Source organism: Trachinotus anak, unplaced genomic scaffold, assembly GCF_046630095.1.
Source record: "Trachinotus anak isolate AG129_WGS33_773 ecotype Australia unplaced genomic scaffold, CSIRO_AGI_Tana_v1 ptg000025l, whole genome shotgun sequence".
In the NCBI taxonomy this organism is placed as follows: Eukaryota; Metazoa; Chordata; class Actinopteri; order Carangiformes; family Carangidae; genus Trachinotus; species Trachinotus anak.
This window is the reverse complement of record NW_027273876.1, coordinates 8,583,218-8,596,568: the sequence shown is the minus strand read 5'-3', so window position 1 is coordinate 8,596,568 and position 13,351 is coordinate 8,583,218. Positions and strand designations below refer to the sequence as shown.

The 13,351-nt window shown below is 38.7% G+C and overlaps 1 protein-coding gene across 1 annotated transcript; it reads right to left on the bottom strand.

The window, feature by feature from the left end:
* Positions 1-2,072: 2,072 nt before the first annotated feature.
* On the bottom strand, positions 2,073-10,132 carry LOC139608379 (annexin A4-like). Its single transcript, XM_071462054.1, has 15 exons — positions 9,997-10,132; positions 7,650-8,013; positions 7,524-7,561; positions 7,192-7,335; positions 6,988-7,075; positions 6,759-6,853; positions 6,533-6,646; positions 6,250-6,340; positions 5,471-5,550; positions 5,277-5,333; positions 5,078-5,171; positions 4,810-4,905; positions 3,908-3,966; positions 3,636-3,758; positions 2,073-3,542 (listed from the first exon to the last, which is right to left on the bottom strand). Exons 2-15 carry the CDS (start codon positions 8,002-8,004, stop codon positions 3,483-3,485), a joined length of 1,494 nt encoding a protein of 497 aa, XP_071318155.1. The 5' UTR covers positions 8,005-8,013; positions 9,997-10,132; the 3' UTR covers positions 2,073-3,482.
* Between the last annotated feature and the right edge of the window lie 3,219 nt (positions 10,133-13,351).

Below are 13,351 nucleotides of genomic sequence, written 5' to 3'. Positions count from 1 at the left end.
TACCAAAATTGCTGACAGTACTTTATATTGTTAAGGAGCTTCAGTGTATTGGCTTCATGAGGACCGTGACGCTCATCTGAAGTTAACTGGAGTACACAGGGCGTGCCTTTAAAGCTTAATACGGTACACAGTGTGCCTATACATTTACCCACTTAAGTTTAAAACAGCTTTAACAATGTAAGTGGTTACGTAACAACTCTACTAATTTCTTTTCCCTGCAGGGAAAATCCATCTGGAGCTCACCAAGAAAACTAGCTGGAATGTTTAGGAATTATGTAAATTCTTAAAACCATCACACTAGATTGAAATGGGGGCTGCTACACCCTCAACACTTCAAACTCAGCCTGTTGTTTTTGCAGTGATTTATAGAATAATATGCTGTCTTCTGACAGTATGCCTCTCTTCTTCAAAGCCTCTGTCGCTCAACAGATGCAGACGGCACACACACACAAATAGAAGGAACAGGTTGAACAGGTTTTATTCTCTTATTTTGGCAAATAACAGAGGATGAACCCTAAAATGTGCAGGCTGTAGCTCTGCAGGCGGGCTACTAGTGATATCTGCTGTCACATCTCATTATGTGTTGTTGATCTAATCCCCGGGTTTGTAATTTGCTCATATGCACTCATGAAGTTTAAAGCAGGATTATGTCCCTGGCAACCAAATGTCACTTAACCACACATTCCTTATTGGACAGCTGCAGAAAATCCACTGCAAATCAACAGTTTGGTCAATACTTACTTGTTTATAAGTATCCATATTAGAGGCCAGTGATGGGGATGTGAATTAAGGTAAAACGCTGATTAATCTCAATAGATCCACTGAATTGGATTTTTCATTCATATTATTTTCAGTCTGTCTGTGAAATGAGATGCTGTTTTTTTTTTTTTTTTTAATCAGTAAGAATGCCTAATTTTGGTATTTTAATTTATATTTATGTTTTCTTTCAAAGTACCATATATTGTGTATTTTAGCTTTCAATGATTTAAAGACATGGAGTCTAATAAATCTCTCAGGTGAAATATAACAGTATTCAATTTCTTTTCTGGTATGACAGATTTTAAGAGGTTTCGGTCATAATCGCTCAAAAAATTCTAATCAATTTCCTTTAAATTGTCATTTACAAGAAGGAGAGAAAGCTCCAGGGGTGTGATGGGAAGTGTGAGGGCCAAGAGCTAATCAAAGGCTGACCTTCACAGCTCCCATCTCCCTCTAGAGCTGATGACGTGGACAGATACCATTGATTGACAACTCCCATCCGCATGTGTCTGACATCTCCAATAAGACGGCATAACCCTGTGTGTGTGTATTTAAGTGTGATCAAGTCCCAGAAAGGCTGCAGCATCCTGCTATCAAGTCCATGTGTTAATAATTAAAGCACTTTGTCTAGAAATCAACGTCGGGAAAGTGCTCTGTTTTGTCTCCAAAAGTAAAAGCAAGCCAAATGGGTGCCCCCCCGCCTCCAATTTCCTTTTGACCTATATATTTCAGGAGGTATCACGGCAAACAGTCTCCACTAGAGAGAAAAAACACGAATGCCAACATCAAATATTCATCCGTCTTTGTCCTCCAGCTGGTGAGAGCTTTTCATTTTGGGTGTATATAAGAAAGAGTGAAGTGAGAAAGGGGTACAAGACGTGGGGCTCACTAAAAGTCATTTGTCTCCCCATCACAGTCCCTCTGAGGCTGCACTTTAAGGCCAGTGAGCACAACAGAAAGACCTTAGGACATTGGTGTCTCCAATATGGACACTATTTATAGCCTCGAGAAAAGCTCTCTGTGCCCTATCACTCGAGCTGCAAAGCAAACCTGAACATTTTCTCCCCCTCTCAGATTATACAGCAAAGCACACGCACAGACATTACTTATGTAAGGCACATTACTCGCACCTTTTAACAGAACATACAGCTCGTGATACTCTGAGGATGGTGGGGGGTGGGACTGTAATACAGACCAAGGTGGTGAAAATGAGACTGGCTTTGAAATGCAAATTTGCTCATTGTGTTTTGGCTCAGAGCAGAAAATCCACAGTCACAGTGTTTCATGCAAAACACATGATCCCGGCTCACAAAGACAATCCAAAATGTTTTTATTGAAATGAGAAGTGGCTGTTTGTAAGTCGCTGGAGACACTGGGACTATCAAATGGCAAAATGTTAGAAAACTAAAAAAAGACATCAATCCAGTTTCAATCATTATCATGTTATAAGGATGATTGCAAAGTAGAGTTAGGGTAATAAACATGCCAAACTCTAAATATGCAAAACAATCACACAGACATAAGAAACGGCACTTCATGTGAGCCAAGGGCCCTCTACTGGCAGTACAACATACAAACCAGTAAAGGACACTATGAAAGAAAATGTAAACAAAATATTTAAAGTCAAACAGAGTGATGATTGCATTTCTGCAGCAATAAAAGTGTTGTTATAGATTGTTTGTGAGATAAATGCACAGTGAAACATCGACTAGCTCTGAACAACACAGCAGCCCTGACAAAAGGCACAAAATGATCCGTCTTTGGGCTTTGGCTTTTCAACATTCAGTGAAAGGCAACACTGTCTGTATATGTTGAATAGTGATTGATAATTTTGATAGTTTCAAGAGCAAAACAGAGTTTTGTGAAGCTGATATAAAGAATATATTAAGCTAATTTGCATAGACTTTCAAGCAGAAGTGAAACTCGGGTTAGTTAGCACAGACACTTCAAAGATGGAGGAGGCGCCCTTAGCAGTCATCTTTATTTTTTACATTCAAAAATAACCTATTTAATGATTTAATTGAGACCAGATAAACAAGCATAAAATGATCACATCTATTCTGTATGAGATCCTGTCATATTGAGATTGCTTAAACTTGCTTATCAGTCTCACATAGCTTTGTATTTTTTTACATAGTTGAAATGTTTGGCAGTGAGGTAAACTTTGCCACAATAACACTGAAATAGCATATTTATAAAGTACTGTGTGAAATGATTCCTTGTATACGTACTTTATAGCCGAATGAGTCAGTCTCCTTGTTCTGCATCTGTAGTTTTTCTTATTTTGTGAAACCCCGTTCATCCAAATTAGGTTTTCTTTACTGACAATTACAAACTGAATCAGACTTTAAGTTTAGCAGTTTGTTAGATTCTCTATAACAGAGCTACCACAGTAATATAGTTTTGTTTTTGGTTTTTTTTTTATTAAGTAATACATTTTCAGGCACCTACTTTTGCTTTTTGTTCCTCCACCTCTAATCCAATAATGATAAAGCTTTCTACTGTGTCTTTAAAAATCTTCATATTAATATATATACTTACTATTTGGCAATCATACAGTAGCAAAAAAAAAATCTATCATGTCACCGAAAAGAATACAAAACTTACATTGATTTATTGTTGTTATAAGAAAACATTAACTGCATGCATCAGGTCCTATAACATTGTTTCAGTGTGGACATATATACTGCCCTTAGGAGAGGTTATCTTCTTTTCTTTTCTTTTTAGTCGCTACCCCCGCACAGCTTCAACAGCAGCTTCTCGTAATCCCCAGAGGTGTCACCCTGAAAGACACATAAAGAGGTATCACATAAAGTTGGGGAACAAAAAGTCAATGACTATAATCATGTCACAATAACGCGACTGGCTGGACTTACTGAGATGTGAGTGTACAGGGATTTTCCGTAGGCCTTCAAATACTCCTGTCTAATGTCCAACATATCAACCTCAGAGCGGGTCACCATGATGCGGATCAGGGTTCTGTCCTTGGTCCCTGCGCCCTGGGAATACATCACAACATGACACTTCATTGACTGCTGCAGTGAAATCTTCTCCTCTGTCCCTCCACAATCATCAGAGCAGGAAACAATTGGTTTTTGTGATTTTGTGACAGGAAGAGAAAAAATGTGATGATGAATTACAGGTGTACCTGCATGGCCTTGTGGAGCCTCTCTGCAAAGTAGGCAGGGGTGTTCTTGATGCATTTCACTAGAAAATAGGAGCAGATGTTGATGTTAGTCACTGCAAACAAAGGAACGAGTCTTGTGAGAATATGCCAGATCAGACTGATGCTCTAACTGAGACAAGACAGAGAGACTGCGTGAAAAAGCTCAATGCTTGAGGCGGACAGCATTAGACACTAATGTATGGTCAAACTGAATGCACCCCAATAATAACTGCATTGCAGAAACAGAGGAAACTGCTTTTTATTTAATTTTTTTAACATTACCCCTTCTGCCAAAGAGGTTACGTTCCCCCGCCCCATCTTTTGGTTCATTAGTTTTTTAAATAGCAACATGATTACAAAAATGGAAATTTCATCCATTTTCAATTAGTGCAAAACAATTTTGTACAACTAAGTACAAATATCTATCAAATCTACACTGCATTTAGGGTATAACACACTTGGATGAACCCTAAATTTATTTTTTATTTAGGTTTCCTGCAAAGGGTTCCAAAATTCTTGTAGGTGTTGTCTCTTTGTTAACTTTGAGTCTGACTCAGTTCAGTCCACGAAACCTCAACATGAGCGTCTATTAATATGTGGTAGTTTTCAAAACATTTTTCTATTTTAAAACTGATATATTCAGAGGATTGTGCAACTTTTAGTTTTCCAATCCATCATTTTGCTTTTGATCGATCGTCAAGTTTTTAAAAAGGTATTTAGGTCAAACAGCAGCCTGTCTGCATCAGAAAGATATTTTTAGTCCTTCCAGGAAAAGCATGGCAACACAAACAGCTTGATGAATGACTTCAATATATACTTAAGGCTTCAACATGTTTTTGGAAAACCACTTCAGTTTGATTGAGGTTTGGAAAAAAAGAACATACCCACAGCCACCATGCCATCCTCCACATTGCCAGACATTTCCCTGCAGATACTCTTCTCAATGTCTCTCCCACACATCTGCTGGTACTCCTGGAAGACTAATAAAGACAAGAATCATATGCAAGATAGTTTTAATCATAATATTTGAAAACATGTACAAACATATGTGCCAAAAGGTCGACATGTGCAGCTCTGACAGTGGAGAAGTTTTATTTGGAACACTGAGAGAGGAAGAAAAGAAGAAAAAAAAAATGTGTTGAAACCACACACCTGCTCGAAGGTGAGGCTTACTGCGAGCACACAGGATGGCATTAAACTGAGACTCATCAGTTCCCACTTTATTTTCTCCAGCAGCATACAGTTTCTGTTTCACAAACACACACACACACACATTAAAAAAAGAACATGATCAGGCTTGTTAATTACCTGCCAAGAATGTTACTACTGTGAACCAGCTTTAAACCAGTACCTGAGCATCCTGTTTGGCCAGAGAGATGTCAACAGTCTCCCTTTCATCACGATTGCCCTAGATCGAAAAAGATACGACGTGTTCACTAAACACACATTAGGTGGGCGGAGTGTACTGCCATGAAAGTTGGCACGAGCTAAAATCTGTTTCGCGAGCACTCATTATGAATCACGTCTACAACATGCAGCAGCTACCTGAGAGAGAGAGACCAGGAGTCTGCGGAAGTGACCGGAGGTGTCGCTGCTGATGGCGTCCTCCAGGCTCTTCCCATACTCTGTAAGGAAGGTGTGGCTTTTTTTAGGTAAATACACTCATTTGCATAACATTTGAATCTTGTTTAGACACCACTTTTCACAATCTATTATAAAGTTCAAATTAAAGGCTTTGAGACTCTGCCTGAAATAAAACATTGTGACATGATTTAAGCCGCTATCGCTTTCACACCGATTTACAGGTTTTTAAATACTAACAACTGGACAATAAATATGTTTTTTCTGTTTTCAATAGCTGTAAAATTCTGTTTCCATTGGTAATGTTTGTGATGTAATGCAATGTCCTATAGATTTTTATTATGATCAGAAGGGAAGTGCACAAAATTTGGTTTTTATGACTAAACTATGATGACTATATGATGAAACTATATCATGACAAGAATATGTAAAAATCCATTTATATGGTAAAACTATCATATGATCAAAATCATTTTTATTCTTTCTCAGATGTAATCAATGTATTTATTAATGATGTTATAAATGTTTAAAGGATTTCGTAATATATAATGTAGGCTAGGCAAACCTGTAGCAACAAACTGACTGTGAGCTCTAAACAGATTAGGAGCTCTAAGATCCCTTTTTTACATTCAAACATTATTCTCTCACACTGTGGAGAGCAGATGGTTACAGAGCTCAGTTTTTTTGTTTTTTTTTTTACAAAAATCTGAATCAAAAGGATAAATGTCAATATCAGAACTCACCAGCCTTGTAGACTGTGGTGATCTCACGAATCTGTGCGTTGGAGCGCGATGAAAGAATCTCAATCAGGCAAGCTTCATCAGTTCCTGCACCCTGAAATCATATCAAAAAGGCTTGGTAAGACATTCAAAGAAGCACCTAATTCACAAAGTAAAAACGGTCATGAGCCATTATGGGGCATTCACTTGCACTTGCAGATTTTTTTGCGCTTATTTTCCTATTACACGATTATACAACAAAACCACAATTGAAGCATCTGCTGAGACAATAACCAAAGCTTCCAACCTTTATAGCCTCTCTGAGTTCAAATGCGTCATAGTGCGCAGGGCTCATCAGCATGGCAAGAACCAGTCTCTCAAAGTTTCCAGTGAGCTCAGACTTCAGATCATGGATTAAATCCTAAAAGGGGAAAATTAGAGCAAAGTCACATGGGGGCCAGAAAAGCAATTTCAACTGTAAAATTCAAACAACACAAAAAAAGGTAACACTAAATAAATATTAGAAAAAATACCTTTCCATAAGTGGTTTTGTAGGCAGCCACCATTGGAACCCTCTGCTTGTTGGAACGATTTCCCAGAAGTTCAATAATGGCTTTTTCATCAGTGCCTATTCAAGAAGTTTTTTTCAAAGAATTAATTTAGTGTAAATAGGAAGTAAAAAAACAGGCCAGTAAATTGCTTATTAAGTTTGAATGATTTCATATTTTGTGGTTTTAGCATACACAAACAGCATTTACTTACCAAAACCTTTCATAGCCTTTCGAAGAACTTCAACATCCCTTAGTGGATCAGCCCCTGGAAAGTCTTTAATCGAGCCCCTGAACCCTTTCTTTAAATTAAAAAAAACATAATAAATAAAAACATTAGAAGATAAAATACCATGGAGGTGTTTTTAGCTGCATGTGCATTGGAACATAGTTTCAGAGAAGGACAAATGCATCTTACAGAAATGGCAGGCGCCTGAGGGTTGGAGGGAACTCCACCTCCATATCCAGGCATTGATGGGTTAGTTGCAGGGGCACCAGGGTAATTTGGCATAGGTTGGCCTGGGGCAGGGCCCCCTGGGTATCCCTGCTGAGCTCCTCCTGGCTGCAAACAGAGGACAGCTGTAAGTGCTAAGTCCATGGTGACAAACTTCATATAGAGCAAATGAGGGTCAAGTGGGGCTGGTGAAGATAAGGTGATTTAAGCAAACAAGAGATTTAGCTTAAGTCAGTCCATATGTTATTAGTGATGTGGTACTGCAGACGTAAAGAATGAGATAAAAACTTATGTACCGCGCCATAACCGCCTGGTGCTGCACCCCAGCCTCCACCTGCAAAGAAAATATTGAAGTAACACTCAAAATGCAATTCATTTCACAAACAAGTCCTCACAGCTCCATTAAAATCTTGTGATCTCACCTGCTGGAGGCATGGAGGGATAACCTCCTGCTCCAGGTTGCTGTGGGTATCCTCCTGCCTGAGGAGGGAAGCCTCCAGCTGGAGCAGGGTAACCACCTGCCTGGGGAGGGTAGCCCCCTGCTGCTGGAGGGTAACCGCCTGCTGCGGGAGGGAACCCACCAGCTTGGGGTGGGTATCCGCCTGCCTGTGGGGGGTAACCTCCTGCTGCCGGAGGGTAGCCGCCTGCTGCAGGTGGGTAGCCGCCTGCTGCAGGGGGGTAGCCGCCTGCCTGGGGTGGATATGCTCCTGGTTGAGGTGGGTAGCCCCCTGCCTGTGGTGGGTATCCACCAGATGGAGGGTATCCAGGGTAGCTCATCTTAAGAACCTGGAGGTGACATGAAGTTATGGCTTGTTACTAAGATGTACATTTCAGAGTCATCTTACAGCTTCTTTCACTCACAGGACCTTTAGTGGAACTTTTTGAGGAATTGGGGAACTTTAATTTCTGTTTTTAATGTTTAAAACAACTAATAAACACTGAACCGGAGGCTATCCAATATCAGCAAAAACACAACTATTTAAAAACACAACTATTATCTATTACTAGTATTGAATTTTCAAACAGTGTTCTAAATATAACACAAACTGATACCCAACCCTTTACCCAGCACCCATCACCCTGTGTCCCGCACACCTCACCCATCACCCTGCACCCATCTGGTGTCGTCCTCTTACATTTTTTTTTGCATGAAGCAAACACAACAACAAAAAAACCCTTTCAATTTTTTTATGACATCTGATTCACAGATGATATGAAACTGCTCGACCACATTATTAACCACGTTTTTTTTTTTTTTTTTTTTTTTTTTTTAAAGTTAGCTTAAGTTTTCCTTCCCCTTTCTTAGAAACACCCTAATATTTTCATTTGCACATTAGACCTGTTGAAATCCACGTTTCCTAAGATCACTTTGATGGAATTCAGGTCTGCCTGTAGTAATGAGTGGTAATCTAGCAGCCTGTAAATTCACTTTGTTTACATGCACACAATAAACCAGGCACTAGGAGAAATCAGTATTTAAGTTTGTGACATCTCAGTGAGACCTGCAGGTCGTGCAGGACAGGATCTTGTAACGCTCACGGTTTTTCCCCTCACAGTGAAAAGTCGTCCACTGATCTACAACAATATCACACATTATTTATGATTATTTACAGCCAATCAATGACAATTCAGCTATATAAACCTGATTTATTTGGAGCAAATGAGTTTAGTTTAAGTAAGAGTTAAGACTAAATTATTCTCAATTCAAAGATGCATCTGTGGGTTATTTAAGCAGAGTTAAACACTGTGTCAAAGGTGACTTCTGGAAGGGCGTCTCATTGTTGACACTTCCTTGCTGCTTTCCACTTTTCACCCTCGGACCAGTGGTGAGGCTGTTACGTGTTATCGGAAAATACCAGAATTATCACCACACCACACATTTACGACCCCAAGATGCGATGAATATGAGTGAAAATGCCCAGGACTGTCGATATCTGACACGGGCATCATTGCAGAAAATTAATAACATATAATAGTTTCGCATTTCTGTAAGTTGCAGCTGCTATATTTAACAAATGGAGCGACTTTAATAGGCTTTTTAATAATGTCTGTCACAAGTGTCTCGACTTCCAAGGCGAACCACTAAAGAAAAGCTGGCTATTTTAATCATATTTTTTTTCATATTATTACACGTAATGACACAGTAAAAGCGCTTTGTCCACATTTACACATCCTGCTTTGACTTTTACGATCTGACAGGAATGCAATCTGACCGAGAGCATCTCAGGCCTGCGATGTCTCCACTGGCCAACTAGCATTAAAGCTAAGATTGCACTACTCTTATAGTAATATATCCACAATAACAAGGCGCGTATAAAGCCCATACACCGTCAAGCCTGATGTGTGGCCTAGCTCCAACATTTTTTATTTATTTTTTTAATAATGTCCAAGAGCTTGTACCGACCCTGTCGTCCGTTAATGTTACATAATACTCTCGGGCGAAGTTACGGGTTAGCATTTAGCATCCGGTCTAAAAACAACACCGGGAGAGAGGAAAACATGTCAGATAGATGAAGTCAAAAGTACAAGTGTCAGCAGAAGTGTTTGACATGAAGTAAGTCTTGTGTTTGTTGCTGCTGAGACACCGTTAAACACCTCTGCAGCCGCTGTGTGTGTTTAATTGGGCGAGGCTAATTTCCCCCATTTTTCATTGAAGTACTTTGATTAACACAAATGCAACGCAGTGCGGGACTAATATTTCACACGTGTTTACAGTTCAAAACAGAGTAGATATTTCATTTTTAAAAAAAAAACTGAACAGCAACTTACTTAACGGGCGAGGAGACGGATCCAGGAAGAGACGGGCAGAGAGAGTAGCCAAGAGGTGGGTGGGCCCTCGGCATTGTTTCCGCCCTGCGCTAATAACCTTTGCTCGGTTACTTAATGTCCACAGTCACAGTGTGTGTCTCTCTTCCTTCCCCCACAGGGGACACTGACAAGCGTGTCCATATGTCATCAACTGTGTTTACATGGTGGTGCAACCAGCAACAATGTAAAAGTACAACAAGTGAGGTAAAAGTACAGATGTTAAATTAACTTTAAGTAAAAGTAAGAGTAAGAGTAAGAGTAAACTTCTTATTTTTCACATCAATGAATTACTATAATTTTTTCTAAATGGATTTAAGGACCTTTTAACTCTTGTTTCTGAGAATTAACTCTTTGAAACCGCCTGCACTTATGTGCTTGCTTTTAGAACCACAATGTTATATAAAGCCTGCAGAAACGCCTATAAGAGCAAATAAAATGGACAAATAAAGAGGACAGCAGATGTTGCAGATGCAGTGTTTATTAACAATCATTAAAACTGTAACCAAATGAACCTGCACCGTCCAACTAACTCTCTATCATTTAGCTAGGTTGGGAACTGGAACCCCCTCAAAGACCAATGTTGTCCCCAGACCACTGGTTGAGAACCACTGCTTTACAAAAAACTACATCTCTGCTTTCAATAACTCAATGTTGATGTCACTTGACTTTTCAGGAACGACATGTACCAGTACAATATAGGAGCACAACAAACTGTCTCCCCATGTCTGTCTTGTCTGTCTCCGTGCCTGTCTCCCAATGTCCGTCTCCCCATGTCTGTCTTGTCTTGTCTCTTGTCTCTATTATCCGCTTTTACGTAGATCCCAATGGAGAGCGTGCACTGTGATAGGTTTCATTCTTTGACAAACACAGCTTGTGTCCAATAGTATTTTAGAATTAAAAAAAAAGAAAAAAAAAAGAGCAGACATGAAAGTAACGAGTACTTTTCAGCCTTCCTAGAAATTTACTCGAGTAAAAGTAAAAATATTTGTCTTGGAAATGTATTCAAGTAAGAGTAATAAGTACCAAAGAAATCTAATACTCAAGTAAAGTACAAATCCTCTGGATATGTACTTAAGTACAGTACTCAAGTAAATTTACTCTGTTACTGTCCACCACTGCCAACATGTACATAGCAGCCTGTTTTATTGTTGTATTTGTTTTGTTTTTGGTTTTTTTTGGGATAGTTTTCCCTTTTTGGGCCTGAAGCTGTTACTTCAGTGAAACCATCTGAGAAGTTTAGTTGAAATCTCTCTGCAAACAGCTCACAGACATCCCAGCCAACGTTGAGAAAACGTTCCTGAATAACCTTGGGGGAACATTCCCTGAGGCGTTGGGGAAGGTTCAGGATACTATATGGCTACTTTATAAGTAATATAAAATATGTCTTCATGTGATGGTTCCCACACCAAATATCTAGTCATACATCATTCATCAAGGTATCCTCAATTCATCTTGTCCATCTCCTGCTGGTTGCCTGATGTTGGCCTTCTCTGAGTCACTGATGTGCTGTTGTTCTTGAAAACACTGTTGCTTTTGCTGAATGATAATTTAACTAAACTAATGTAGTGAGGCGATAAGTCTAACCTAATGCTTTGTTTTCCAGTTGGCAAAAAGAATCATACAAGACTTTATTAAGATATTTCTGGAACCACGCTCTGAATTCACTGTTTTGTTGTTTGTGCCAAACTGTTGCTGACACACTGTGTTGTCATGTGGATTTTTCTGTAAGGTGTGACACGTAAAAGGCACACATTATAGAGGGTCTGACAGTCATGAGGATGTAACATGTCAACAATTGAATAAAAAAAAAATGTATTACTTGTACAGTGTAAAATTCAAGATTTCTGTTCTATTCCAAAGTCCACTATTTAATAACATAATAACGTTTAGTTTAATGTTTAATCTAAAGAAGGGAACTTCTCCCCTCACCTCTCCACAAACTGTATCTACATTCTTTCCTTAAAAAAAAAACTAAACTAGCAATATACATTCATAGTTGTAACAACAGACTTATAACAACCACAAAAGACTGAACTGCAACATAACATGCAACATGGTTCTTTTTTCAAGAATCAACAACAACAAGTACAACAAATATAAAGCAGCCTCCTGAGTTCTAATAGGGAATTAAAACGTTTTTTGGTAAATATTTAAACAATTGAGTGATATCTTAAAACAAAATAACTAATTCTTGTCTGTTTAGAAACTGACAAAAGGTTCCTTGTGGTGTCTACATTTTCATCCCATTTATCAAGAACTCAAAAATGTTTTGTGAGAGAGAGGAATATTTATCTTGTTCTAAACTGTTTTTCAGAACCTGCAATGATATTAATCCCGAGTGGCACAAAAGCGAGACATGAGAAGGTGCAGAGCAAGAAGAGGAGGACCATGGTCAAAGAGAAGACAACATCAGTGAACCTGCACATTTACACTCAAGACTTCAGGTGGGACTTTCTTTGATCACACACACACACACACACACACACACACACACACACACTCACTCACTCACTCAATATTGTATGCACTGCTATTTTAAATTAAAAACGGTCATGTTTTTATTTCAGTAAATATTTAAAAATTAACTGCATAATGAATGGCGTCCCTTTTCATTAATTTGTTTATTATTATTATTATTATTATTATTCTTAGTAGTAGTAGTAGTAGTAATAGGACCAGTAGTAGTACAAGTAATTGTATCATAGTAATATTCTTTAATTATTATTAAACACAAAATACATACTGTACATTGAAATACAGTCACAGTCACAATACTGTAAATATACAGTAATTTACTGACAAAATGGTGAACAGTATTGTGTTGTAAATTTACAAGAATACAGTAAAAAACTGCACATGTATTTCTAGTAATAAACTATGATTATAATGAAGTAGCACAAAGTGGAAATGCTAAAGTAAAACTACCTCAAAATTCTACTGAAGTACAGTACTGAAGTAAAGGTACTTATTTAGGCTACTTTCAGAATGGAACACATCCTGACGGGTGGGAATGTTGCTGTCAGATACCATTCCCCCTGAGTTTAATAGGACGGGAAGATCACAAATACTGCTGACTTGCTTACCTATAACAGGTAAGTCCTGTAAATGTCAGCCTGATATTGCCTAAAGTCCCCATCATTACAGGGGGGAACACGTCCTGACAGCTAGGAAAGTTGCTCTTACAAGGTAACTCCTGTAAATTTCAGCTTGATATTCCCCAGTGTTGCACCCCAGGAAATCAATTCAGGAAATCCTTTGTTCCCACTGCCATCAGACTATTTAACAGCTCAGACAAAGGCAGTGGATAATTGCACAG